General features: G+C 40.2%; 1 protein-coding gene across 1 annotated transcript; it reads right to left on the bottom strand.

Annotated features, from left to right (window-relative positions):
- Positions 1-208: 208 nt before the first annotated feature.
- Positions 209-26,439, bottom strand: RDH10 (retinol dehydrogenase 10). The gene is made up of 6 exons (XM_027744627.2): positions 25,849-26,439; positions 25,171-25,406; positions 5,368-5,466; positions 3,929-4,074; positions 3,485-3,616; positions 209-1,602 (listed from the first exon to the last, which is right to left on the bottom strand). Exons 1-6 carry the CDS (start codon positions 26,138-26,140, stop codon positions 1,479-1,481), a joined length of 1,029 nt encoding a protein of 342 aa, XP_027600428.1. The 5' UTR covers positions 26,141-26,439; the 3' UTR covers positions 209-1,478.
- Between the last annotated feature and the right edge of the window lie 932 nt (positions 26,440-27,371).

Below are 27,371 nucleotides of genomic sequence, written 5' to 3'. Positions count from 1 at the left end.
GAGTTTAGACGATAGACAAAACTGTCAGCTCCTACAGCCTAATTTCACAGTACTTACCAATAGACTTAGAGAGATTACACTGTAAACCATGTAGCTGATGAAGGAATTGAGACATAAATATTTGACCTGTGTTGATACTAGAGAGCTGCAGAACAGGCACAAGTAGTTTGTGTTAGTTCAGTCTTTAAAGGAAACATTTCAATCACTGTTTTAAGGAAAAGGTGGTTCACTTTAATAACCACAGGCATTGGTCACTATTTAACAAGACATTCTAAAAAAGTAATCACAATTTGTCTGATAGTAGTTTACAGGTGGATGGTATACATTAAGATACAGAGGTAGAAGTTCACTTTTACAATGCTTCACTAATACAGATTACCAAATTCAAGGCACAAAATTGTTCGCTTTACAAAAAATACTGTAAAAATGTCATTTGCTGTTCTACAATGTGAGTACGGCTCAAAAAAAAATCTTTACAACCTTTCATGTTCTGCATGTAGAGTTGCATCACGCATTATTCTATTTTTCCTTTGCAAATAATTGGAATATGACCAGCACTTACATAAACAGTAAGTATCTCAGCTAAATTGCTTTGTCTTTTAGGCACAAGTCCAGTTACAGAATTTAACACAACAGCTTCCTTGTGGGGTGGGAGAACTCTGTCAGAAGTAAGAATGAGGAGGAAGAAAAGAAACGTGTAGTCCACAACAGTAAACTGGACTCTGACATATAAAGGGAAACAGAACAGAGCATATTTCAAATCAAGGTACTTGAAAAAAGTCGGCTTAAATCACTGACTGAATTCCTAAAAAAACAGATGCCCAGTACAAGTTTGCTCTGACAGTATGTAAGACATCCTTTGAATCGGCAGACTTACAAATTTCTTTTAATCTTTGTTTAAATAGAACAGACAGTTGCAACAAAAGAGAATTACACCACAATTTGGCCATGTGTCCTTTAGAGAGCTTGGGTGAATGAGTGAAGAGATGCATTCAGAAACTGTCCTTGAATTTACTATAAGATCATGAGCAGTAGCTTAAATGACAAGATTTCCCTCTCTCCCTCCCCCTTTCCAATTAACATAGGGAAAGTCAAACCATTTCTGAAACATTGCATCTTCTAGTTGGAGACAGCTCTGAGAAGCCTTGGCAGGCTAAGGAAGAGATATCACACAGTGCATCCCTACAAGTAGTATGGCTAGTTTACTGTACATACAGTGATATTCTAAAAGGACAATGGTGGCAGCTACATCGTAAATTCATCTGACTTACCTATCACATTTCCCAAGTACTCTAGTCAGTTTTATTTACAGTATATAAAAATGCACTGATTTTTAGAGTTCAACACACAGGTTTAGGACCCAAGAGAATGCCACATTAAGATGCTGACATTTGCATCTGTTAGATGCAAGTGCACTTTGCAATTCAGTCATGTAACATTATTGCATTCACCTATAAAGGCTAGTCCATCCAAAACTGTTAAATTCCATTTTTTGCTTCATTGTTGTTTGTAGCCTGTTTCCGTTGAGCAATGAAAGGATACATACACTTGTCTGCTCCCAAAAATCGGTACATGCATACAACTGCTTCAAATGGCAGAATACTGTGAAAAAGAGGTTATAAATTTGTTAGACAGCATAAAACAAGAACTCTGCTTACGTATACTTGTAAGTATATGCACTTACATGTACTATGTACTTGGTCTCCTTAAAAGCAACATAATAGCTATTAGAGTCTTAAAGACTTAAAGGATTTTTATTTCACAGGGATACTTGGAGAATTGAAATTCTAGAGTCCCAACCACACAGGCAACCAGAAAGGAAGAAGCTGTTTATTCAAATCCCTCCAGCTTAGACCTGATTTTCTGTTTCTTCACAAGCAGTGTGATAGCTTGTTTTAAAGAAGTGGGGGGGAAGGGGGTGGGGTGATGGGGCAAGGGCATCACAGAAGGTCTACTCAAGGCAAAGCATCTGCTGAAAGCCACATCAGCAGAGGTCATCAGACATTTAAGATATTCTTTAATGTGGGATTAGTGTTAGTTAATGCCATTCTTTGATCACCAGATGTCTAACAACCTTGATTTATATTCTAAACGCAATCATCCATCCTCAAAAAGAAAGGTCCGAAGTAAAGAGAGCAATTTCCTTTTTTTCCCCCCTCCAGATAAAATTCCAAGAGGTGATTATGTGATAGGTACCTGGCTACAGACCTTCCCTTCCTTCTCGCATGCACAATATATTGTTTTTATTTCAAGAGTAGCACTTAGGGGCTCTAGCGAAGGACTACAATGGGATTCCTCAGCCCCTGGAAACAGCAGCAGACATCCAGTGGAAAGCAGTGCACAAATTCCAGCCATCAGGAGTAATGACCGCTGAAGCACCAAGAAGTAGATGTCACTGGTACAGGTGTCCTCACTGCCAGCAGTACTGCTTGTGCAGTAGCGACTGGAGGGCCTTTGATCTAAAGGCTGCTGCCTGGGGCATGGATTATGCAGAAGCTTTGATCTCCCTGTTGGAAGCTAAAAGGGCCTTTGATGTGACTGTTGCTGCATAAGGCACTGCTTGTGCAGGAAGCGCTGAAGCACCCTCTGAGCTTCTGCTTGAAGAAGTTAGTTCTTAAAGATACTGACAGTGGCCTCCATTTGTTGGCAGAATAGATTGATATATATGCTCTTCCAGGAAGAGGTGAGCAGTAAAGATTCCTCTATTCTTAGGTGAGCCTGTCCACCAGGAGAGACTTGAGGAGGAGAACCACTTTGTAAGTGAAATAAAAGTCACCAAGGTTCTCAGTTTCAACCATCCCGGTTCCCCCTATATATTACAGATTTAAAACAAAACCACAGACAGCTCTGAAGCTGATCTCCACAAACCAGAATGCAAGTGATGTTGCATCAGAGAAATTGAAGCAACTCCTGCATTACCCTGCATCATTAAAGTGTCAGCCTGGTTACAGATGAAACAGTTTCTATCCAAAAATACTGTAGTGTATTAGAACGAAAACAGTAACGCCTTTAAATAGTCCTTCCACAGACTTCTACTCTGAAAATTGGTTCCAAATGTGCAGGTTTTCAGTTCATCTACAATATTTGTGCAAGTTCTGGAGAATCTGCAGGCAGGGCCTCCTACACACTGGTTCTAGATACAAGTGGTTAAATGTTAGTCTGCTGCCTTGTGCCCCATTCCTAGAGAGAATCTCAAACAGTGGAAATAAAAGTCTGTTGAAAAGAAAATAGGAATCTAAGGAAGATGGGAGATACCAGAAGGTTAAAACAAGGATGCATAAACACATGGGATCTCAGGTTTACGCAGCTTCCCAAGCGAGCAACCTACAAGCATGCAAGCCAAGAGAGAGACTTATGAATTCTAACAAAACCACACCCATGGTCTGTGCGGGTGGGTGTTTATATTCAGGTATTGGACACGCTCCTGTATTTTACTAGTATTTTGTGCATTGTATTGCCAACTAACTGAGACTTCAGCTCTTACCTTTTCATGAAGGTGACCATATACATGAGGCGAGGTGTGCAGATCATTGGCTGGTCTGTAAGGATAGCTCTCATAGCCTGCTTCACACAGTATTCTGGTTTCAAGGGTGGAAGGAAAGGCTCAATTTCTTTTCTGAAATATTTAAGACAGATTGATATGATACATAAAGGACCACAGACCTCAGTGAAGAGTTCATTAACTCACTTTCTTTGGAACTTCTTTACATTCACTGTTAAATTACAAAGACTATAACTCAAAAGTTGCATTGCCTATGTACAAAACGACAGAAGACAGCAAATTCAGAAATTCTCTTTTTTGAGTAACACTAATGTATACTAAAGCAGATATAACATTTACTTTAATATTTTTTATGGTAACAGTTGAGTTACCTTCAAATACTTTTATGGCACTACAAGCACAGAGCAGAAGGAGAATTCTACTCACCTGATCCTGCACCCTCTAAACATTCCTGTATCTACAAGATAAGGGCACACTAAAGTAGTCTTGATTCCATCCTTTTCAGCAGCCTTCAATTCATGGCTCAAAGACTCATGGAAACCTACAGCTCCAAATTTGCTGGCACAATAATCCTGTGTTGGCAATGAATGAAGTCAAAAAAAAAAAAAAAGGCAACACAGAAAGGACAGATATGAATGATGTTCAAAGTCAGCATACCTGAGGTGTTTCTGCACAGATTTTCAAAGCAACAACAAAAGACACTCACTGAATAGAGGATCAAATCAACTCATTTATCACTTTACTTTTGAGGCAATTAGCCCAGAATCATGAAAGCAGGAAAGCTGAATGTAGGAGGATATTACCTTGGATTCAAGTCTTTGAATCAGGCAGGCTTGCATGACAAGTTACTCCAATTACCAGTTTGCTTAATAATAAATGGTACAACAAAGGACTGAGATACCTAATACTACCTTGGGTCAGATTTCAAAATACTTGGAGAGTTGGCACAGCATAGGCATAAAAATCTAAATGGTGTTATTTTTAAGATTAGTTTCAACAGAAGACATAATGGAGTTTTGAATATTTCTTTGAGATAATATAGTAAATTCAGCAAAATAAAAAATAATTGCATAGACAGCAGTAGCATCTGAGTTTTCTGTTGGATGTGTCCATCTCTGCTGGTGGTCACACCCACAGGAAATCTTTTGTAGCTTTCTCAAAACAGTAAATAATCTACAAAGGCTTGAATTACACCAGCTTCATTTATTTGTGTTATGAAATGCTGTGGTTTAAGGCCCTGGATTGGGCCTTACCTGTATGCAAAGAAGCCTGTGTGCTTATGGGGTAATATGACCATTATTATTTTAGACACATTAATTAATTTCTACTAACTGAATGCTTTTTGTTCACACTTGCATTTGTACTAATGACTCAAAAAGCAAGACAGTAAGCTGTAATCCTAACCTGTTTTTATGCACCAAACAAGTCTCACAAACTGGAGTTCTCAAACAGCTGCTAGTGAAGCAAGTGAGACATATATTCTGGAAGGTTTACAGCCATTTCCTCACAGAAACAACAAACAGAAAACATCACTTTTGAACGCCTTTGGCTTTAAGCTTAACATTGAAGATCTTGCCAGAAGTAGGTGGTCAACTTTCAAGTTGCTAAATTTATTCAAAGATCATTTAGCATTCTGAAACCCTTGGCCATCCTCAGCTTTCGGTGAGGTGGCACGTCCACCATCCAAGTAGATGAATGCAATGGCTGCCTGAGTCCTGAGGGAGCCACGTGTCGACATGCTACCCATCACCACAGCCTCCAAGTATCTTCAAAAATCTGACTTCATTTTCTCTAGCTGATAAAATTAAAAAAGCTTATCCTAACCAAGAAGTGCCAATTTTTTTATAAAGTGTAGTCTAACAAACCTCCACTCCAGCAGTACTGAATAATCCCAAAGAACTTGCAACTGTCACGATGTGTCCATGGTTCATTTCCAGCATCTTGGGAAGGAATGCTTTAGTGGTCTAAGAAGTGAAAAAACAAAACACACACAAACAACATAAACAAAAAACAAACAAACAACAAAAAAACCCCAAAAAACCAACCAACCAACCAAAAAAAAAACCAACAAAAAAACCCCAAAACCAAACAAAAAAACCAGCACACCATACCATGAACAAGCTACATTAGTAATAAGTTTTCAAAACATCTCTCATTTATTATCAAGAATATAAAAGTACAATGATTGTACTGGTTTTGAACTTCTGAGTTTGTCAAAAACGTCAACAGAAAATCTACAGCTTGTTTGTGAATTCAGACAGCAAGTCAGCAAGGATTACATCTCCAGAAAACCTAAGGTTAAAGGATCAATTGAGTTCAGAGATGTTTATTTTTCTGCAAGAGAGTAGTTATCAGAAAGAGATAATTTGACCTTAAAATGGAAGTCACATTTTTTTAAAGACAGAAAAAGGAATGCAAAGTGTTTAATTACACCATCCAGAACATCTGTTGAGATCAGTACCAATTATCAGTTCTAATTACTGACAGTGTGTTTCGTAAGTTAGATATGGCTAGTTTTATCCAAATAACTTACCACCTTGGGCATTTTACATTACAAGAAATACTAAAGGCAGAGTTTTTGCTGATGTTACTTTTTACTTACAATACAATAAACACCTGCTAGTCTAAATTATTTTCCATCTCTATTAGTATCCATAAACATTGCTATAACTAAAAAGACAAGACATACATTTGTTACCAATTCCTTAGAAATTTAAAAATAAAACAAGATAAAGCCAAAGCAAGTCTCAAGATGAAACTTTCATTTTAATCTCCAATTTTTTTGTTTTGATTATAACAAAGTTGGTTTCTGATTTGAGTCAGACTTAACACCTTTAAAAAATTAAATTTTAAGCAACAAATTGAAGGTACTTGCTAGAAGATCACCCCTACTAGATTACGTACCTTTGTCATATCTCTCTTTTGAAGCTGACTCAACACTTTCTCATTTTAATAAGTATTAAGCAGAGTGTCATATATGCTACAAAAATCAATGAAGTAGTAAAATGGCATGTGTAGTTACAATGTACTTTGGTTTCTAGGTTGTCAGTGTACCATATGAGATCACTTTTAAATTGCCCAAGAACTTCAGAAAATGCTTTTTAACCACAGACATGCCTAGTTAATATATCGGTCTATTAGTGACAGAGCTACTAGTCTAACTCACTCAGTACCACTCAGTTTAAATCTCCCAGAAACCTAGTCTGCCCATGTAATTTGTATCCAAACTCAGAGCACGAAAATGCCCCTTACGTATTTGCTACTTGCTTAATTGTTGGTCTGAGTAGTGTCAGCTGCATTCTTTAAAAGACTTGCAAGCTACAGCTGAATCCATCTAATTCCATTCTTAGGCTGTCTGCATTTTCCAATCATAGACGTCAGGACAGTTTTGCTCTAATGATTTTCACATGTTCCTGTACAACATTTTTGCCTGCAGGTGTTAAATGACTAATCCAGACCTCCTAACACCACACAAAAGAGTGTTTTCACTGGACAGCTGGCAGATGATAGAAGATTAACAGACCTCCTGACTCCTTGCCTTTTCTACTGTTGATTCATACAACTCCTAGATTCTGTCATAACTACAAAACGAAGCTAATTATAAAAAAATAATCAGAGCAAGCTGCCTTGCATTTGTTTCTTTCCTCATGGCAGGGATCTCTAAACCTCTTGTACTGAGCCTCGGACAAGAATTCAGTTTGCTGTTAAACTAATCTGTGCCAGGCACACAAAGTTTCAGCCTCTCTTCCCTTGTTGCATGGCAACAAAGCCCAGTCATCATCGGGCAGTGCCGACTGAAATCGTAAGAGGCTTCGCTTGGATGGCACTGAACTTTTACAGAGTGCTCTTTATCTGGAGCCTGCCTTGCACACTCCAACACCAGTGGTGTGTACACTATCCTGGATGCTCTGTGCTATCCCTATAAGATATCTGTGCCCTGACTCGGTCTTGCTAAAAATTTACTCCCCTCCAAAGCATTTGTCAGCTCCATCATCAGTTTCCACTTATGCCTCAGCTATCTGTCCACATCACATTGGAATGACTGATTGCCACCTCCCATTGCAGAAAGCTTGATAATGCCGACTGAAGCTCTGGCTGCAAACCACAGCAACTACAGGAAAGGGGCAATTGCCTTGAGTTTTTCTTGGGGGAGAGAAAGAAGGGAAAGAAGTAGTAATAGATTTTTCCCCCTACCACTTTCAAGGCATGAATCAGTGTTTTCTTCCAAAAGATAAACAGGCAAGTGCACTAAGCTATAAAGTGCACCCTTACTATAGCACTGCTTTTTTCCTTTTTTTTTGTTGTTAATATGATGAACTATAACTAGGTGTCCATAAATGTGTATATTTAGCTATGGCTGAAGAAGAGAATTTTCAGTCATATATATAAATATGGGAAATAATCAGAATAGTAAATTGTAGAAAGCCCACTAATCTATGCTACACTGCTTGAAAGCAAAAAGATTACAAAATCTGAGTTTTCAGGGTTTGTGGCTAAAGTAACTCATTTTCAACCAGAAGAAATTGGCACATGATGAATAAAGCCTGTTGAGCACACTTTTGGGTGACGTCTTCAGCATCTCAAGTGCAGACTGAACAACTCCCAGTGCAGAACTATAGTCACTTCATGTAAGTCATCTCTTAAAAAGTCATTTATGGCCGCATAGGAAAAAACCACAGCTCCTCTGCTCTAAAGACAATTAGCAATTCATAGAAATCTTTGCATGAGACCTCAGTGCTCTGAAGCAGCCTGTTCAGAGCAGGCCCCTGTACTTTGTCATGGGATGTTATCCCACAAATCCATTTAAAACCTGAAGCTGAGGCAGTCTTTAAAGATAGCACAACTATCACATGTAGGAAACTTTGCAGTCAACTATCAACATCTCAGATAAATGGGTGTCAGAGAAAGTCCTCTCGATTGCTGCCACCCTCCAGCCATCTGCAGCAGCTGGGAGCCAACACTTGAAAACAAGCACTCTCAGAGGCAGACACACCCTATGGGGGGATGCATTTCCAGGCTCAGAGTAATGGCTTGCCCATTGCTCCTCCCAGCCTCCTCTCACTGGGAAAAAACAAACCCAAAGTGAAGTTATTCTTTCATTGTATAAGCAAACCCCAAATAAATCAGTGTTCTTCCTGAGTTTCTGGCACAGCACACTTTCTTGATCAAAGCAGCTTTCTCTATACTCTGGTCCCCAGTTTTTCTGCACGTTACATAAACCAGATCAACCTAGTTTCTAGTTTCTTTCAGCTTCAGCTACATCTGCCTACCAGACCTGAAGTCTTCTGTGTTCTTGTTGTGCTGCTGAGAAACTAGTTAAGAGTTTGACTGGTTTGGGGCAAGATGCCTCCTGGGTGGCCCTCCCATCTGGAATTTGTCTGAACAGGTAGCACAGCCCACATTAGTCTTTGAGGTGATGCATGGACATGCTAATCCTCCATTAAAAAAAAAAAAGTGTTAGAAGATACCAAGCAAGAAATGTGTTTTGTCCATGGCATTAGAGGTCATGAACCAGGCCCCCAAAATAATTCAAATCAACTCAAGTGATTTAATCAAACTATCTGCCTTCTGGTTTGATCCTTGAGGTTTCAATTTTACCTTTCACAGCTGCAGAGGAAGACATTTAAACAAAACATTGAAGTACTTAAAGCCAGAACTACGCCATTTATTCATGACAAACATACCAGTTTTCAACATTGAGGAGAAACAAATAAGTAGAATATAATGGATGAAAGGAATTGTGTTGTGATGCATCAGGGTGAAGAATCAGAGAAGTTATGCAATATTTAACATCAAGAAACGCAAGTTAAGCATCCTCTTCACCCAGAATTAGCTTTTTTTTTTAATTTAGGAAAGAAAAAACTCAAATCCCAAAAGCATAGTGAAAACATGAATTTTCTAACCTGCAATATACTTTAGACACACAGAAACTAGGCAGGATAGATAGAACATATGAAGCTGTTCTGAACAAAGAGTAGAGCTAGTTTTTAAAGTTAGTTTAACCTGTCAGTTTTTTGGAGCGTAGAGATCAATATCTTCTAAGCATATTCCTCTATGCTTCTGAATATACCAGTAAGAAAAAACTATTCCCAGTAGCTGTAACCAAACATCTATTTCATTTGCACACAGCTTAAATGACTTATTTCTCACAAGTGTGAAACTGAACAAGCATTTACATGTCACTTCATAGCTTTCGTAATCTGTTCTCAACATTTTGGTTTACGGCAAATTAACTTCTAACAGTCTAGCACTTCTTCCCTCCCCTTCCCCAAATTCTTTAGTTCCATTCTTAATGAAACAAAACTCAAAAGATTGTGCAACACAAAGAACAGCACAGCTGCAATGTCAAGACAAATTAGTCTAAATACAGCAAATGAGAATATGAAGAAATACTGTGTTTGGGAAAGTGATTTTTTAATTAAATTTTGGATTAATTATTCTTAAAGAAGAAAGCAAGCAGAAAACAATGTTAGCTGTATGCAGCTCAACACAATGGATACTGAATGCAGAAAACATACCAAAGTAGAAAAGTACATGCTACCTCATGTTTAGAGAGTTGCCTTTGTATCAAAAGAAAGAAACAAGCAGGTACCAACACATGAGGTCCTTTAAAGTTTCTATTTTTCAATACAATAGGTTTCTTCATACTTTCTGCCTTCTGTCAACAATCTTTTTGAACTATTTTGATGGCATAAACAAACTGCACTACTGTAAGGTAGGAATCCCTTTATACCAAAGGAATAGCTCATTTTCCACACAGCTCCTTCAGGTAAGGAAGATGGAAAGCATGGAGTTTTTTTTCGGGCTTATCTAAACAGATGAGTTTTTACATCACTAGTTATCCACAACAGTGGCATACTGGTATAAAATAGAGGATATTTCCTCCCAAGCCACAGCTACTCCTGAGTGCCAGGGCCTCTGCCTGACAGCACAAATGCATGCAACATTCAGGTAAATGTGTTGTTTCAACTTCATGTTAAAAACTATTCAGCCAGATCCAAGAAGCAAAACTGGTGTGGTTAGTCAAGGACTTGCATCCAGACATCTCTGGGAACTAAAGGTACCAGAGACTATAACTGCTTGCTGCAATCCATGTTAGCTAATCCTGTAACTCACAGTGACAAGAAAAGGTTTTTTTCTAAAATACATGTTATCTCCTCTCCCTCCCTTAGCATGGACATTCAGACTTCTTCTCATTATTCTTCACAGTCCGCAGCAGAACATGCTGCAAGTTCTCTTACTCCTGTGCAGGACAACATGTGGCCACTCACTCTACCTATGGAACCTAACAGAGAGATTTCCACATGCCCCAATTTCTCATTCCATTCCAGTAACTGAGAAGAAATGCACAAATGTTTGACAAAAGTGCACCTCTAACTCTTCTGCAGACAGCCTGTGGCACCCTTACCTGAAGTAGATTTGTCCAAACTATGCAGTATAGCACCAATGTACTACTATATGTTAAAAGGAAAAGGAAGGTGGCCAAAAGGCAGAAAATCCCCATGGCAAGCTTATCAGTAAATACACTGAAGTTATCTTCAGCTACAGTCATACATTCCAGCTTATTTCAGTAGACAACAACTTTAAATACGTTTTATAAACACAGGTTAAAACCTCACTTATAGGATAACATTGAAAGTCATTGCCAAATAGTTTTAGAAGAGGCCTTGAAAATATACCCGAGAACTCTTACTCTCAAAGGAAAATTTATTCAAGTTAGAGGCTATAATATCGAAAATGCCTTCTCAAGCACCAAAGTATGAAGTTACAGCCTAGATTTAACCATTTTTTTTCCTTCTAGCCTTTTCATTTAGTTCCAAAGAGAACAGAGAATAATTACTTGTAAGTGCATTATCGTCTCAATTATTTTCCCCATATAACCTCCACATCCTTCTTAAATTCCTTCATACAAGCATACTGAAATAGTGGGCTAAATTGAGATTAGTAACTACGCTAAGACTACATGAAAATATCAAGTACTGAGCTGAAGACTAGGGAGACCACACAACACAAAGGACGTGGCTCCAACAGTAACAGGCTGAATATAGCAGGCAGACAGAAGTCTACAACTACTGTTGACCTTGCTAACACAAGGGACCAAAGCTGTACTTTAAAGGACCTCAGATGTCTCTACTGACTGTTTTCAAGAACTGTTGGGCCCCTTCTGGATAATTAGCTGCTGTCTAAGTAAATATTTGACTAGCTGTGGAAATTAGAACAATTTTTGATCTTTGGTTTCTATTCTCAAGAAACGATGATGAAAAATAGGTCAGAATTACACGGTCTTCCTAAAGTAGTGAATAAAAAATAAAATCACATTTCTCTGAATTTTTTATGGGTCTACCCAGATCCTTTTTATGTGAAAAGAATCAGGAGATAAACATGACGTCCTCAAGCCAAGCTTCCGTAGATGGCTGTATTAACTATTCAAGGATTGTTCTCAAATGTGCCTTGCACAGACCCTGCATTCAGAAGAAAAAAAGCTAGACCTTCCAATATTTCATCTCAAAAGACATCCCTTTGTTATTTATCTCCTAGCAGGCAACACAACCTTCAATTTCTCATTAAAGCTTTATTTGTCCTTCTCATAAAAACCCACTGTTTTGGGGCCATAGGGATTCCTTTAATATTGTACTACACTCGCAGTTAATGCTTAACATACATGCACAGTAATAACGCTACAGTTGCCTTGCAACCAGAAGCTCATGAAAGAACAAGACAGACTTAAAAGAAATCTATAATGATGATGAGTACAATGAAGCAAAGCCACACACACACTTTCCAATACCTTGGATAGGATAGGCTACATTTGCAGACAGAGTGAAACTACAGATAAAAATCTACTCAGTTTGAGAGGTGAAGGTAATACCCAGAAGGAGTAAGTCACAATTAAAAGCAACATCAGGTACTTTAAAACTGTATTTGATTTACAGAGAAATAAGCGTATTTTCTCCTCTCTCCAACTCTGTGTGAAATACTGCACTGAAGTACATGAAGTCTTATATAGTAAAGGCATAAGCTATTACTTAAATCACTTGTTTTATAATTTATTAATTTATAGAAGTAATTTTCTCCACCCTCACGATGGATCTACATACATAAAATCCCCTGCTTCTCAGACATATTTCATCAGCTGAGAAGAATCAAAGTTGTACAAAAATAGGTGCAATCTTATTTATGGAAGTTTGTTAGTATTAACAAGTATCTGTCATGTACCATTTCCTAAAGAACAGGTATGCTACAGTCCATATTTATGTTACTACATTGTTTAGCATTTGTATTATTTAGGGTTCAGTTCCAAAATTTCTCCAATTTTTAAAGCCAAGAGCTGCCACTTTTTCCTATGAATGGTTCAGTTATTGTAGTGGTTCCTCTTTTACATGGAGTTAACTCATGTTAAGTATATCAGAAGAAAGATGAAACTGAATTAAGTAGTTTCCTTAATCAGAGCTCAGTGCCACAAAGCTGTTTACAATGGGTAGACAGTAAAGATAAGATAAGTAATGCTATTAAACAAAAAAAGCACACAGGAAACTAATACCACTAGTTATCTCTCAAACATTAATCATTGATTTCCACTCTTTACTACTAGAACTAATTATGCTATGCCTAGGGCAACTGAACACTGCCTGACTAAATTGCCTTTTGTACAGCTTGTTAACAAGGCTTAGTTGAAAAAGGCTGTGTCCACAGAGACAGGGATGTGAAAAATGCTTAGGAAGGACATTGCAACAGAAATTTTTATTACTGTTGCCTTATCATGTCTCTACATTGTCTCCCCCCTCATTTCTTTTAAGGGCTCAATTTCCTCTGTCTTACCTCAAATTGGGGTAGAAAATAGCTTTGTTCTCCCTCTCATCTGAAGTGTAGGTTAAATACTCAAGAACACTACCTAAGTAATACAATTCTGGCTTCAGAAACTTTCCTCTCGAGAGTCAAGGTGGAAAAGATATCACTACATCAGCTTTACAGTGCTCTGCTGCTACTCAAACTCCAAATGCTCTTCAGTAAAGCTTTTCTGCATCCCCCACCACTGCATCACTCTAGATTTTGAGTGCATCATTATCTAGGGCAGGAGTTTAGGTACACAGAGCAGAGCCAAAGATAGCACTGATTTCTCCTTAAGAACATTTCACTTCCATTTAGAGGGTTCATTACTTTATATGCTTTTTGGGCATGAAGAAATTCAGGTATTCAAGCTAAACTACCCTTGTTATTGCTATACCAGCAAATGGAATTTAGATCCTTTATGTTACTGGTATGCAGTCTCCACCTTTCTGCTCCTAAGAACTTCCTCTTCCTAAGAGGAAACAGATTTTAGATTTACATGCTTTTTAAATTACTTCCCTCCTCAGATGTCAGGCTTGTCCTGTAAAGTATCCAATCTGTCTAATGACTATATGCCACCAGTTATTTCTGTGGAAATATTTAGCTGCCTTTAATGGACATGCTTGTATATATACACTACCATAAATGCACACTGACTTGTCTACTTTCTAGATATTGCTTGGTTGATGTATAACTGCTTCCTATATATGCAGTAGTATACATAACTGATTATATATTTTGATCTGTTTCCTCAAGAGTTTGCAAGTCTTAGATTTCATATGGCTATGAAAAATGAAGCACCATGTCACAAGTTGCCCAGAGAGGTTGTGGAAATCTCCATCCTTAGAGGTATTAAAAAGCTGTTTGGACACTGGCCTGGGTCCCTGGCTCTAGGTGGCCCTGCTTGAGCAAGGGGGATGGACCTGATGATCCTTCCCGCCTCAGCCATTCTGTAATTCTCCACTTCAGTATACCAATTCCCTGCTCAACAACCCATTCCCTCTTCCTCTTATAGAGGAAGTAGTTCACAGGCCAGCAGAGACCTTGCACTCTGTCTGTATGTTAACAGCAAGTTTATCAACACAGAAACTTAACTAAATGGAAAGGATGCTGATTCTTCTGCCACATCTCTCCTGTATCTCTCCAACAGGAGCTCTTGCCTGTAATAAATTATCCTGCTCTGTCTGAAACAGTGTCTGTTCCACTCCCATTTCTCTTTTTCCTTTGGTCTCAAGTCCTTTCAGCCGAAAGGAGAGCCCAATGAAGCAGTACAGAGCATCTAGATTAATTTATTGTGGAATTAACATTTTCAGCAGAGTTCAGAAGATACACATACCATACTGTTTTCAAAAAATAATTATTATCCCCCGGCTATTAGAAGGCCTCCAGTAACCACTCCCTTGTCAGCTTCTTAAGGATATTCTGAGTCCTCACAAACTATTCTGCCCACTTTGAATTTTAATGGGTTTTAAAGCTTGGTCAGAGCCATCACATATTGGATTCTTGACAGCTAGCAACCAATAGGGCAAAAGACAGTATCTCTACTTAAGCAGTGTCAAAGTGCAAAACATAAGTTGCTGAGGATGTTTGTTGTGAGTTTCAAATGCCAAACTAATCTAAAAGATGAGAAGGAATAGCAGTAGGTAAGATGGCATGGCAAGAGAGTTGTTGGAGGCCTAGCTATGTGTTTAGCCTGCCTTACACTGCAAAACAAGCAAGTCTAGACTGAAGTGGAACTTGGAAACAAATGTATACCTGCAGACTTCTCCAGACAGCACAAACTTAGGGCATAATCAAGCATGAGAACTGAAGGTTTCAAAGTACTCCTGCTGAAAAGCTGACCTCTTCCCTCCCACCCAAAGGCATTTTATTAGACAAGTTGATATTCATTCTCCATAAAATTAATCTCATTCTACTCTCAGACTATCATAGCTACCAAACCACAGTTATTACTCAACTTAAACAAAGTATTACACAGTTGGCAGCAGCCACCGAAAAGCAAGATACAATTTAAAGAAAATGAATCCTTCTGTTCAGATCTACCATATTAGCATTTGAGCTTCCTATGTACCCAAGACTAAACACAGAGCTCCAACACAGCTGTGACAGCACAATTACGCTCCAGTAAAACTGGAAATTTAAGTTACAAACCAAATAGGTAGCACCACCAACCTTGTCTTCTTCCACAGGCAGATCTATCTGTAAAGATGACCAAATTGGCATTTATTCAAATGTCAAATCTGAAATTACTTTAGATTTTTCTGGTCAAGTGATACATGAAGTTAACACTTGCCTACTCCCTTCCACAAAAGCTGGTTTAAGCCCTGCTGAAGTCAAGTGACTAGAAATTCCTTGTTTATATACTGACAAATGGCTGTGTCAAAGGATTTGTAGTGTTTCAGAGCTATGTTGACATTAGTGTAACAAACACATTAGTTCCTCACTTTCATTAGCACAAGTCTGCAGCAAATGTCCAACCATTTGGAGAGCAGTTATTTATTGCCAGCTATTTGATAATCTTGACAAAAATGAAAACATGCCCCATGAGTCTGTTAAAAATCCACATAACAAATTCATTTTAGGAAAAAACTATTAGATAAGACCTCAGAATATTCTGTTCAGGGAACGAGAACACAATTCAACTTTTAAATACACATTTTTCTCCAGCTTGCCATAAGCTTAGTCATCCTCTGGAATATTTAGTAAAACTCAGTATTTTAGTCTACAGGTTTCCAAAACATTATTAGAGAACAGTATTGTCAGAACTACCTATGGAAAATGTGAAGTCATCATTCATGTTTTATAATATATGTAGCAGACTTTTCAAGAACTGGCTAAGCAGAAAAGGATTGTCTCACATTTTATAGACACCTTAAGGCCAGTACCTCCATTGCAGTGCAACTGCCAGAGTACTTGCAGGTAGATGAAGCTGAGTCACTTTACTCATACTGCCCAACTCAGTCACCAAGTCATTGTTTTGAATCATCTGTTTTATAATAAAGAAAGTGATTATGCTACAACTGAGTATCTCACAAGAAGAACAGGTTTAGAAAGAAAGCCTCCCTTTTCACATTTAGTGGAAATAAGATGATATAGCTGAATAGAGATTTAGCTTCAATATTTGTTTAGGAAACAGTAAGACCCTAAAAGGCTATAACTTCTCATGAAGTAACTCACTGACCAAGAAATAGCATTTTTAAAATGCATGAAGCTTAGAGGTTTTTGAAATACTTTGATATTTCTATTTTATACTTCTTCCCAGCCTTCAAAAAAAGAGTGTGCAGAAAATAGTCTTAGCAGGTAAACTTTTCCTTCATAAGCCAACAAAGGATAAAACGATCAGAAGACTCCAGCTAATACACTGACTAAACCAGCAACTAATACAATTTTCAAAGATTCTGCTTGCACAGGCATTTTAACCAAACACCAGCAAACAACTCACTTTCTTAGGAGGTGAATTTTCAACGACAGAGACACGTCCTTTGCGTGCCTGTGGAAACTGCTTAGTTCCCATAAGCTGAAGCATGGCTCTGGCCAGATTTTTTCCACATTCTGTGTTAGTACAACTGATTTCCAAAGAAGTCAAACAGTGCAGTACACTGCACTGAGATCACTGCTCTTGATGATAGACAACAGCAATCACAGTATTGGTTCCAGGCAAATAAGCTAAAGCTGTTGACATAACATTATATGATGTGTACAGAAAACTACCTTGCCTTTATCTAAGGGTTTTTAATAAAGTGTAATTAAAATACTGTCATCTCTTTAGAAGTCAAGTTTTACATTCAGACTGCTATGCAAGTGGCAGATTTGCTACAGCTCAGAACCATTTATGACTACTTAACTATTTAGAGGCTATAAATCCCATTCCAAAAAAAGTCTCCAAGAATGAGGTTTCATAAGGATAGCCACAGAGGCCCTGTTCAAAGCTACATGGGTTTATCCTATCCCTCCTCACCCCCACACACTCACTACTCCAAGTCTGAAATGTTCATGAGGTGATTCTAGTCTCTAAATAGAAAAACCAACCAATTTGGACAAGTTTGCCTCCCTGCCCTCCAGCCAAGCTGAACTGGCTCACCCAAAGACCAGGTGAATATGAAAACTAGTGCAAGGTAAGATGCAGATTCAAGGGGCGGTCCCACGTGACAGCTTGCCACCACTAAGCTTCCTTGTAGTTTCATCCTAAGTCAACAGAAATTTTGGACAAGTTACTTTTAGGCATACACTCATGTGCTTTTCCAAAACAACACTGAAAGGAGAGTGCTCAAGAAGCTGTCACACAAGTTCAAACAGATGGCAGAAGCAAGCAGCACTAGGGCACATTCAGGTGCAGAATTCAACAGCCAAACAAACTTGAATTTCAAAAGGCTCGCACCAAGTCAGCCACCTCAGCTCCACAGCTGTTCTGGCGTTCCTTGGCCTACCATGCCCTCCCATCCCAGTTGTGATAACTCACTGGTGTCAAGTGTTAATTTGACTGACATATAAATCATTATGCTAATATAATTATTTACAAGAACAGGGTGTTCATTCAGAAGTGTAAGCACAGACGTAAATCTCTCCCCTGTTTGTGACACATCTTCTTTCAAACTAAACCCTCAAACCCCAAGATTCTATGAATCTCAAAGTCTGTGTCTACTCATCTATATTATAACTGCATTTTGAAAGACTTTTCATTTTTTTTTAAACAGATTAAGCAGCCTGAGAGAACAGGTAAAAGCTTATAGCATCACAGGTAAATCAGCTGCAGTTTGCCTTTGCAGAAAGACCTCTGCCATTTTTTACAAAAGACAGACAGGTATCAGTAACTCAGTTTTACCCTCACTGTCAATAGCCAGAAACCTCAAAGGTCAAAGGGAGCAAGGCTTATCAAGTGAGTGATGTGCTGGCTTTTACATACAGAGAACTGTGGAAAGATTTAGTACTAGAGATACATAAAAAAACCCTTCCTTCCCCCAAAAGCCCTGGAAGTGAAATCAGTGCATGAGAAGCATTGGGAGAGAATAATAGTTCACAGCTGATAAAGATAAAAGTAGAAAAGATTTAAGAACTGCAGTGCTAAAGTGGCAGGGATGGTGCTAGAAAACATAACATTCATCTTTCCTCAGCCTGTCCAGTCAGAGTAATTGATGACACTGAGAGCTATGAAAAAAGGATTGCTTACCCTCACAGATCAGTTCAGACAGGTTTTAGGCAGTGATGCAAGCACTGGGTTAGCAGGACACTTAGCTGCATCATAATTAGGATTGCTTTTCTCCACCGTTGAGCACATGAACACACCTGTCTTCTAAGAGTCTGCTGTAGTCACTTGGTTATTACAGAAAGTTAATAACACAATGACATAACATTAACTTAGCTGTTTTTCATAAAATAAAAGTGGAAGTTACTTGTAAATAGAAAAATCCAGAGTTTAAACTCCATTGCCCTCCTCACCTCCACAGGACAAGGAAGGCATACAATCTTTAGACGAGTATTTCACTGAAACACTGAAGAGCCACTCTTTCCGCTTCTAGCAAGGTTAGGCACCATGCCGTCAAAGACTATCATCCCATTCAAGGTTTTCCTGTCTCCCCAAAGCCTTCACAAGCAGCAGCATAATTGCAGACCAATGTCAGGGCAGAGGTTTGTGCTTATTCAGCCGACCTACCTCATTCCATAAGAAGGAGGAATTTAACCATCACACTGCTCGCTCATCCAGGACCATGCTTTCAGAGTAGATTAGCAATCCTGAAAATATTCATACAGTTTGCTGACATGCCTCTGACCCCCAGAAAAAGTCACAGAAGATTGAGGAGTGAGATTATCCCAAGTGCTTACCTCTGCAAGCCATACTGCAACTCCAGCTTTATTTTAGATGGCTGTAGAATTGCAAGCTGCTAATAATTAATACTTCGGATATATTTCAAGTAGTTTGAGAAGTCTTGGCATGGTCTCCTCAGGACAACTATTCTTAACAGAAATTTCACACTGCTTTTCTGTGACACGTATTACTGTTTTCACCTAAATTCTTCAAGCTTTATATAGTTTAGTGCATGGAAGTAACTGGCTGATCACACTTCATGCTACCATCTTGGACACCCATCTACAGGCAAGAAACAATTAATGCGTCACAATCTGAGAATCTCTATTTTCTGTTCTTTGAGAGTTTAAGATCCAGACACCTTTCAAATGGTGCAGCAAGTTAAATTCCAAAGTACTTCTGAGAGGAGCTATTGAAAAGCCTCAGGTATGACTGAAGCAGTGTAAGAAAAACATTCTGAATGGTCATTTTAGATTTGTTAACTAACTGGGATGAAAATCAAATACTTTACATCATCAACAAGAGGGAAGGGAAATGCACAAATTCAAGTGCCATTTGAATAAAAGAAGTCAGCTTTCTCTACCAGGCAAGGAAGATGCCCTAGCACAGAAAGTATATGTAGGAAGGTTGGTGTTGTAACACATTCAAAGAATCTTCAATATGATTTCCCACAGCCCTGATGGAAATCATGCTAATTAACTAAGAGTGCTATAATCTCTTTTGCTCAGACTCCTCAATATGTAACTACTCATTTGTCATCAAAATACAGTAGACAATGAAGAAGCAGGATGGAACAGCCTCAACAGCCCTCAGAGACTAGAGCTGAGAAACATGTGGAACAACTACAGTTCGGTCAGCAGTACTGTGGAATCTCAATTATAGATGCTCAAACTTATATGATTCCTACTCAAGGCAAATGAAGAGGTGTTTTGCAAAAGACTAAGACCTACCTACCACCCCATCTCAACATGCTTAATTATGAATGATGGCTCTTCAGATGAGTACCTTGCCTAAGTCATTTTTATCCTCATCTGTGACTATTCTGAAACTGATACAAGATTGCTGCTATGGCCAAAGCTCAGACATACAGGTACCTAACTAAATGGTTTGGGTTGGTAACCTCACCAAAAAAGGAAGAGAAGACTAACAAAAAAAAAGAAATTGAAAGTTTGAGTGATCGCTATAAATAAAATATGACTACAAAGCTAAATTATAGATACATAGATACACAGATTGTAAGATACAGGTCACAAAATTAAAGATTGCATGATGGTGACAACTGTGCTTGACACAATGCTAGACAAGTCCTCATAGACCATGACATAAATCTGTGAGGAAAGTTCTGAACTGCTAGTCTTGTGCTTACTCCAGCTTCAGAAATATATATCCATTCATTTATTCTCCAAAACTTGTGTTAAGTACATTACTTTATAAAATGGGAAAGTGCAGATTTTGGGGCATGCATCTGTAAGACAGTATTTTCTTAACTGATAGATTCCCTCAATTTTCTTGAGAAACGAACCCAAGAACATATGAGCAGCAGAACCCTAACAAAGCACTTATAAGTTTTAATATGACTAATATGACTATTTCCATAGCTAAGAGTATGATTGCTTTTTCCTTCATACTCACTACCCAGCATGCTACCACAGTATATGAAACACATGTGCTGTCCAGGGTAATTTACTGGTGGCATGTAGTTGGAATAATTTTGCAAGGGAAGAGTTAGTTTTGATGATACTTTTTGGATCACATACATATGTTTTGCTTGAACTTGATCCAACTCATTTTTCAATGGAAAAAAGTCAAGAACATGTAGATTAAACTTTGTAAGTACACTTGTGTGTCTTGGGGTACATTATCATGAAATTTAAAAAAAAAAAAAAATCAAAATCAATTAAAGCTGCTAACTCCACTCATTCAAAATACTAAATATAGCTACCTGGCCCTTTAGTGGAATATTGTCTCTGTATTTGATCACAGGTGTCTGAATCCTAGATTTGATGACAAATTAATCTGCTATGCTAGTAGGCCACAAGACTCAGCATGGTATAGTTTCAAATAACATAAGATGCTGTTTCTTCTATAGAAGATTCAGAGTGCACATTAAGTGTAATACTTCCATATTTGAACTAAACAAACGATAGGCATCAGCGAGCTTTATTTAACACCAAGGAGCTTGAAGAGACTACAATTACAACACATAATTTCTGATATATTATAGACAAATATAAGCCACTGTTACTCTCCAAGCAATCCTGTCAGTCTAATTAGATGATAAGAACAGCAGCTGCATAAATGGGTATTTGATTTAGTAACTCTGTATTAACCATGTTTCCAAGGTATATTTAAATTTTAGAGTTTTTAGGCTATTCACAAATGCCCTAAATACTTACTAATACTTCCCTCTTTAATTAGTATTTATCTCTTCCTGTATCAAGGGCAGGCCACCTAAAAAATTACTTCAAAATTCCTACAGATATGCCAGCATACATTTAAAAAAAAAAAAATCAAGTAATTTGTAAATAAATGAATGTAACTACTCCAGCTAAGAAAGGAGTACACAAGGCTTTAAAAACTCTGGGTCCTAGTCTCTCTCTACATGGATTTTTTTTTTTATATGACAGAGCTAGAGGAGAATGCTTTTGCTTCCCCCTTTTGGTAAGTTGAAGAGAACTCTAGGAGGAGACGAAGCTGAAAGATTTGGAGTATCCACATGACAGAAACACAGATCACTGTTCTCTCAGAGCTGAATACTGTGGATCTGTTGTACAGGAGGACCTTCATGTAAGAGATTTTCAGACCCTGCTCATCACCTCACCCATGCCCCTGCCCCAACAACCAAATCTAGAAGCATTTCCCAGGTGATGCACAATATTAATATCTATCTATCCATCAGTAGATAATTCTTTCAGAAAATAATGTTAGAGTAGGTGCAAGACTCGCAAATTGCCCCAAAAATAAGAGTTTGTACAGTTGTTTTAGTCAATACAGTGGTGCAATCTAAAACACAGTATTTTGATACTTAAGCTTTATTGTAAAACTACAAGAAAAAAACCCTATATTCCCTAAAAACTGATTAAGCAACAGCTTTAACTTATACTGTGATTTAACATTTTTAAAAATTTGAATCCTGACATATGACAGGAAGAAAACTTCTTAGTCTGCGGAAGTTCAGTTCTAATAATTGACAAGTGCAGCCAACTAAGTTATTATTCTTGCAACAGACCAGCAGGAAAGATAGTGTTACACTCCTGCTACAATTTTATGCATCTGCAAATTATAGTAAACCAGAGCTGGCTTGTTTCAAACCAGGAACGGATTTTGTCCCTATGTTTTCAATATCAGAAGCATTCAAGTTATCACAGCATGAAATAACAGGTTTTTAATACTGCAGTGGATTTTATGCTGTGGAAATTGCTACATGATGCAGTGGTGACATGTTTATATAGAACACTCATAGTAAGGATTACACAAATCATAAATGTCAGCAAAATGGAAAGCATCTGTTTAGGCTGTGGCATGCTAAGGATCTCCTGACTGCCAGTTTGTGATATGGTACACAGCCCAGTTGAAGTCACAACAGCAAAACAGTGACAGATTTTCATGTCACCGCCTACTGCAGAAGTTGGGCAGCCTTCAGATGGTAGCCGCTAACAGAAAAGCAAGCTCAGATCACCTGCATTCTGCATGGAGAGCAGGCAATCAATCTTATGTCAGATGTTTCAAGGGAACAGTACTAGAGCCCTATTTTCAGTTTTTATATAGAAGCACAGTGAGGCTTGATTAATGATCAAGGGATGAAAAAGAATTTCCCCTGAACCACAGTAAAAAAACCCCAAAGAAGCAAAACCCCAGAAAGTACAGAAACTTAACTACTGAAGCAATAATACATGCAAGAGCCATGTCTTTACAAAATCCATTTACAGCTTTTTGGACTAAACACCCTCCAAGAATAGTTAAAAGCCTACATAATGCTCCAGAGTATTAGCTTTGCTTTTGGACCACCAGTTTAGCTGACACGGAAAAGACTAGCTATATAAGACTTCACACATCTAGACACATTGTTCTATTTAAGTCAGCATTGACTTGCATCAAAAAAGTTGGCTTCGAATCAGCTGATTCAGATGATATCTTCTGAATTAAGTAGTATTACTTTCAACAGAAGTCCACCCACTATTGGTCAAGCCAACCTTTTCTGGGATTGTGGAGTGGAACACAAGGAAAAGAGTTCTGCCAACAGCAAAAGAAAAGCGGAAAAGCAAAGCAGGACACAGACACAGGATCTACAGGAAGTGTACATATGAACAGATCCTCAATTAAATATAAAGAGTGTTGACTGCTCTTTAAAAACTTAAGCCAAATTCTCAAGTTCCACAGTTCAGACTTAGCTATACCTTCTTGGAGTATTGGACTAATTGTTTTTTTTAATTTTCAAGTTACTTCACACTAACATTTAGGGATGAATGGAGCTCTTATGGAAACCCAATCAGCAATACTAGACTCTAAGTTTAGTTTTCTATTACTATAAGAGACTCAGAACACACAGAGTGCTTTAAAAAGGTTTCTGAAACTGTTATAAATAAGTGTATGACTTAGGCCTGAAGGAAGAACAGCTGGAGAATTTAGGATCCTCCCATATTTTAACTCATAGTGATGTCATAATTTAGAGCTCTTGGAACTGTCGATTTGGCATTTAAACCACATCAATAACAGTCATTAAATCTAGTGCACATCTCTATTGGCTTAAGCACCAACTTTTATGAAGGGGAACATGCAGAGCTCTTAATTATAAGAAGTCACATGAGCTTTCTCAGAACCTTTCAGATTGCCTTAAAATATACTTTCAGAGCTCAAGTGTTTCTAAACATACCATCTCGTATGCACTGAAGTTTAAGCACTCTCTCTGCAAGCTTTACAATACATTGGAAAGAGACTGCTCTGCCATTAAGTGTTTCACAGTGCAGATTTGAAGGGGCTCCTTTAGGGTTATGAAACAGCATTTCACTTCCACATTAAGAAAGTTCAGTTTGGGAGGACCTTCTAAGTTTTGAAGATGCAGCTTTGTACAAAATTTCATTATGAACAGGTAAGACCAGTAAAAGAAGGTTTAAGTTGAAATATATTTCAGATTGCTTAATCCTTTCATTGTTATGCAAGTGTATTTCATAACCTTATTTGAAGAATCAAAGAGCAGTTTTAATACTAACAATGGTCTCAGTCTGACAGCTAATGCTAACCCAAGTGTGCATCATGCCCTCCTTCAACACTCCAATTTATGTAACGCCACACCACTGTGGGTTTAAAAATAAACCACACAGGAAAATAAGATTTGATTTAGATGGACAAAAAGAGTACGATCACATAGCTCGTTCTCCTCGATTAGCATCTGCTAGCTATGGAGACAGTACCATCCCAGAAACCATATTAAAGATTTTCTTACTTCTACAGGCAGCCCTCAGAGAAAGCTATGAGGACAAATACGCAGGATTCCTGAAAAAGTGTTCTTGGCTTGATTTCTTGAGAAATCTTTTTCGCTTTTCCTCCCAGCCTTCAAAAGCAACAATTTGCCTCCAAGGCAATTCAAACAACGTTTCCAGCAGGAGTTTTAAACATTTTTTCCAGAAATGTGCAAGCTTGCTATTGTAGCCGTCATTAAAACAGCACCTTAAAGCTGCTAGTGTGCTGGCAGAAGAGTATGCGAGGAAGGCTGAGAAGCCATTCATTAACAGTAATAACCTTTAAGCAGATTCAGAGGTTATGCTTATAAAGGTTTTCATATCCAGAGCTACAGAAATGGGCATAAGACTTAGAACTCTGGATTCTGGGAGTATATGGCTGATTTAAAACTACTTGTTAGCAATCTTAATACCATGATTCCTGTTAAACAGAAAAGTTAGTTCACAATAAGAAATCCCCAAAGCAGTGAGCTTGCAAATGAAAAGGAGAAAGTGCAGATCTCAAGAAGTTAAGCGACAGCAGTTCATTTCCCAAAATTAACTGCCGAAAAGGGCAGCAGAAAGGAGTTTATAGTTACCCAGAAGTGCGCGTGGCAGTTGACCATCATGGTCCTCTCAATAAGCTCATCAGGACACTCCAGAAGATGGTGCCCGGAGACCACACCAGCATTGTTAACCAGGACAGACACCTCGCCAACCTCCTTGCGGACCCTCTCAGCTATCGAGTAGACATTCTCTCTTTTGCCCACATCACAGGTGTAGGTGTAAACCTGCAAGTTGCAATGGGGCAGCGCATCTTTCTCTCCATCACCAGCTATTAAAGAACACAGACAAGAGAACAGAAGGGGTGGGGGAGCAATAAAGTTCTTACTCGCTTTTTGACATTCAAACAAGTAGTCAAGTGTAAATAGCAAATACAATCCCAAACCAGCAAAACTTCCATTTACTTCGGTGTCAGCGCAGTACACAAGAACTCGGCTATTTACTACCGCTGTCAAAGCGCTTTAAGAAAAGCCACAGGTTTTAGAGCCGCCGCTGGAGCCCAAGGCTGCGCGAAAAAGGTCTGCGCTCAGCGCTGCGGGAACGGGGCCGGCTCTGCCTGGCAGCGGCAGCCGCGGGAGTCCGACACCCCCGCGCCCGGCGGTCTCCGGCCCGGAGTCGCTCTCACGGCCCGCCGCTGGTGAGGCGGCCCCGGGCCGGGCAGGTGAGTGGCGAGGGGCAGCGCCCGGAGCCCGCCCCGGCAGCGCGGCGCTTACCTCTGGGGGCGGCGGTGGCCGCCTCCTCGGCCATCTCCCGGTAGATGTGCCGCACCATGCCCGCCGTCTCCTCGTTGCTCTGCGTGTTGATGTCCCACAGCACCAGCAGCGCCCGGCGCCGGGCAAACTCCAGGGCGAAGAGGCGGCCCAGGCCGCTGCCCGCCCCGGTGATCAGGCACACCTGCCCCGCCACGCTCTTCTCCTTGGGCCGCACTAGCCACTTGGCCGCGGCCAGCACGAACGCCCACAGCACTCGGAAAGTCACCACGAAGAACTCCAGCAGGATGTTCATGCTGCCGGAGCGCGGGGGGATCCGCGGGGCCGGCGGCGCGGAGCCTCCTCGCCGCCCGGCTCCCCCACCTGGGGCCGCCGCTGCCCGAGACCGCCCGCTGAGGGCGCCGAGGGAGGCTCCGCTCCCGGGGTCCCGCCGCCGAGCTCCCCTTCCCCGCCCTCGGCACCCTGTGCCCCGCCTCAGTCACACACGCCGAGGAAGGAGCCCGGACGCGGCTCTGCCCGCCCGCTGCTGCTGCTGCCGCCGCCGCCCCGTCCCGTCCGCCCGCGGCCCCGCTACTGGCAGTGCACATCTTGCTCGCTCGGCCCTCTATATAGAGCGGACAGGGCGGCCGAGCCCCGCCCCTGGGCTGGCCCATCCCGCCCCGCATTCCCGGGACCCTCCGCCCCCGCCACGCCCCGCCCCGCCAACGAGGGAGGTCCCCGCCGGGAACGGGAGTGGGAGCGGCTGGAGCTTCGCGCGGCTCGGGGCGGGAATCCCGGCGGCTCCCCCCGCCCCCGGCCTGAGACTACATGTCCCGGGGTGCGCGGCGCCCGTCGCAGCGCCACCTCGGGGTGGCCGAGGGCGGCCGGGCAGCGGCGCAGCTGCCGCAGTGTGGACCGGGGGAGCACGAACGGGCGCTGAAGGTCCGTGCTCGGGGCAGCGGCGAGTGGCCGGGAGCCGCCGGGATCCCCGCAGGATGTCCGGGACCCGCGGGCCTCAGGTCCTCTGCTGAACAAAACCCCGATGGTTTTTCGGTCTGTCAGCCAGCTTTAGGGCCACTGGTATCTCACTAGCCACAGACTGAAGTGGGAGCTCACAGGTGCCAGCACACGGGACGTGTTTTTTTTCTGTGCGACAACAGCGGCCTCTCCTATAGATGGGCACCCTGCGGCCCCTCGGCACCCGAGCATCCCGCTCCAGGGCATCTGCCAGCTCCAGAGGATGAGGAGCAGAGCGTGCCCTTGCAATTTCCCACACGTGGACCAGCAGGGCTTATCCCACTGTCTCTGCCCGCCTGCAGCCGCGTCCCTTTCTTCCTACGGTGCCCTTTTGTTCCCTGCGCAGCCAGCAGTTCTCAGAAAAGTTGTTGGAGCTTTATATTTGTGACTGCTGCCTCTCGGATTTAGCAGAAATTCGAGTTCAAAAGTTTTGGAAAAATGTGCAGACAACCTCTTCCTTAGTAGATATTGCAGGTGTTTTCGTTCATATTTGCATGATTTTAATCACCCCCTTTTATAATATTTCTAAT

This window comes from Pipra filicauda, unplaced genomic scaffold (assembly GCF_003945595.2).
Source record: "Pipra filicauda isolate LSUMZ 115617 unplaced genomic scaffold, ASM394559v2 scaffold177_size2800117_pilon, whole genome shotgun sequence".
Taxonomy (NCBI): Eukaryota; Metazoa; Chordata; class Aves; order Passeriformes; family Pipridae; genus Pipra; species Pipra filicauda.
Note: the sequence above shows the minus strand (reverse complement) of the source record. Positions and strands in the feature narration are given on the sequence as shown.

Excerpts from the sequence above, each read along its gene's own strand:
- RDH10 (XM_027744627.2), bottom strand. The coding sequence starts at position 26,140 with ATGAACATCCTGCTGGAGTTCTTCGTGGTGACTTTCCGAGTGCTGTGG. Across the intron at positions 5,467-25,170 it reads ACTGCCACGCGCACTTCTGG|ACCACTAAAGCATTCCTTCC; the intron begins GTAACTATAAAC and ends TTCACTTCTTAG. Across the intron at positions 1,603-3,484 it reads ATGGTCACCTTCATGAAAAG|TATTCTGCCATTTGAAGCAG; the intron begins GTAAGAGCTGAA and ends TCTTTTTCACAG.